Consider the following 2275-nt stretch of genomic DNA (forward strand, 5'->3'; position numbering starts at 1 on the left):
AGAAGTGTTCATGTGCTATTCAACGAGACATCCTCCTCTAAAAAAGGAGGAAACAATGATGATTAAGATAATGAACCACTTTTGGTCCCTGGAAAATATCCGGGGCTTCAAATGAGAAGGCTTATTTGATGAGTAAGATGAAGGAGACAGGTGAGAGACAATGCAACATCCTCTTATACATCTAAAGAGGAACCTGGTACTTCCATTACTACCCCTGAAGTAGAAGAAAGAGTTGGAGATGCAGTGCAAGGCACTCCCTAAGTAACTGAACAAGGAGTTCAGGGAAATCCATTTAACTATCCCAGTTTCTCTACCAATCAATCTTCAGTCCCAAATTGGAAATACAAAAGCTCCCATTCACTTGATAATATAATCACCCCTTGATTCTGGAGTTCAGACAAGATCAAAAACCAAAAATTCCCTAGCCTTCTCAGCATTTCTATCCCAAAGAGAACCCAAAAATATCAAGGAAGCATTGTACGATGCAGACTGGATTACTGAAATGTAAGAGGAACTGCATCAACTTGAAAGAAACAAGGTATGTCACCTGGTACCTAGACCCTCAGACAGAACCATCATAGGGACCAGGTGGGTATTCAGGAATGAGCTGGAGAAACATGGAAATTCTACAAGGAACAAAGCAAGGCTTGATGTCCAAGGATTCAATCAAGAGGAAGGGATCGGTTATAATGAGACTTTTGGCCCAGTAGCTCGCATGGAAGCTATTAGGATCCACATTGCCTTTGCTTCACATATGGAATTCACCTTATTTCAACTGGATGTGAAGAGTGCCTTCCTGAATGTTTTTCTCGAAGAAGAAGTCTATGTCAAGTTACCTCTAGGCTTTTGAACGTCATGTTCATCCTGAACATGTATTCAAAATTGGATAAGCCACTGTACAGATTGAAGTAGGCCCCTAGAGCCTGATATGAGAGATTATCCAAGTTTCTCTTGGAAAAATGGCTTCACAATAGGAAAGATTGACAATACATTATCTTTGAAGAAACAGAGAAGAAACCTGCTCATTGATCAGATATATGTGGATGACATCATATTTGGAGCAATAACTAACTCATTATGTTAAGAATTTGCTAAACCCATGGGAAGTGAGTTTGAAATGAGTACGATGGGGGAACTGAATGTCTTCCTAGGTCTCCAAGTGAAGCAGTCCATAAAGGGAACGTGTATCAGTCAGAAATGCATCAAAAAACTCTTGAAAAGGATTGATATGGCAACATGGGAATCATTGGATCTCTACTCTACCTTACTGCCAGCAGGCTAGACATTGTATTCACTGTGGGATTACATGCAAGGTTCCAATCAAATTTTAAGGAATTTCATCTGAAGGGTGCTAAGAGAATTCTGAAATATTTTAAGGGCACACAGAACCTGGTTCTGTACTATACTTCAGGTGATAATTTCAACCTTATTGGTTATGCTGACACTGATTATGCAGGTTATCTGGTGGATAGGAAAAGCACATCTAGAATGGCTCATTTACTTGAATCATGTTTTATCTCATGGGGTACAAGGAAACAAAACTCAGTAGCTCTCTCAACAGCTGAAGAAGAGTATGATGCAGCTACCTCGTGATATGCTCATTCACTATGGATCAAGAAAAAATTGGTAGATTTTGGTGTATACATTGATTGTGTACCGCTTCTATGTGTCAACACCAGTTCTCTCAACATGGCAAAGAACCTGGTTCTATACAAAAAAACCAAGCACATTGATATCAAACACCATTTTCTCAGGGATTATATAGAAAAGGGTCTTATTTGTACAAGATTTTGTTGCACGGAAAATCAAATTGCAGATATCTTCACCAAAGCTCTGAGCAGAGAACACTTTGAGAAACAAGATGGCATTGGGATCACTTGAACCTAATTGAGAACCTGGTTCTGCTGACATGACTATCATAGTCACACTAAGGTAAAATTGGCTAAAGTGTTTTCTGACTAGGCCGAACTCACATCTATACCGTTGCAGGTAAACACACATGATGATCATAGAAGCTAAAAGAACAGTGTTGAACTTCGGAGGAGAGTCGCAAAAACCCTTTTACAAAAACAGGTCAGGAACTTGGTTCCTGCACCACAGGTTAGTAGTAATGTGTTTTTCGCATGCTTGTTCAAAGGAAAAGATAGCAAAATTAATTCAACTGCCATATCATCTAACTTTTCAGACCAGTAGTTCTAAACCATTATCTCCCTTTGCACCTTTTACCACCTCTCTCACCATAGCCAACGAATAATCGAATTTTTCTATTGCCATC

At 39.4% G+C, this 2275-nt stretch overlaps 1 protein-coding gene across 1 annotated transcript; it reads left to right on the top strand.

Annotated features, from left to right (window-relative positions):
- Window positions 1-1236: 1236 nt before the first annotated feature.
- LOC107825288 (secreted RxLR effector protein 161-like) lies at window positions 1237-1593 on the top strand. The gene has a single exon (XM_016652131.2). It carries the CDS (start codon window positions 1237-1239, stop codon window positions 1591-1593), a length of 357 nt encoding a protein of 118 aa, XP_016507617.2.
- The last annotated feature ends 682 nt before the right edge of the window (window positions 1594-2275 follow it).

The sequence above is a fragment of the Nicotiana tabacum genome, chromosome 11 (genome assembly GCF_000715075.1).
Source record: "Nicotiana tabacum cultivar K326 chromosome 11, ASM71507v2, whole genome shotgun sequence".
Taxonomy (NCBI): domain Eukaryota; kingdom Viridiplantae; phylum Streptophyta; class Magnoliopsida; order Solanales; family Solanaceae; genus Nicotiana; species Nicotiana tabacum.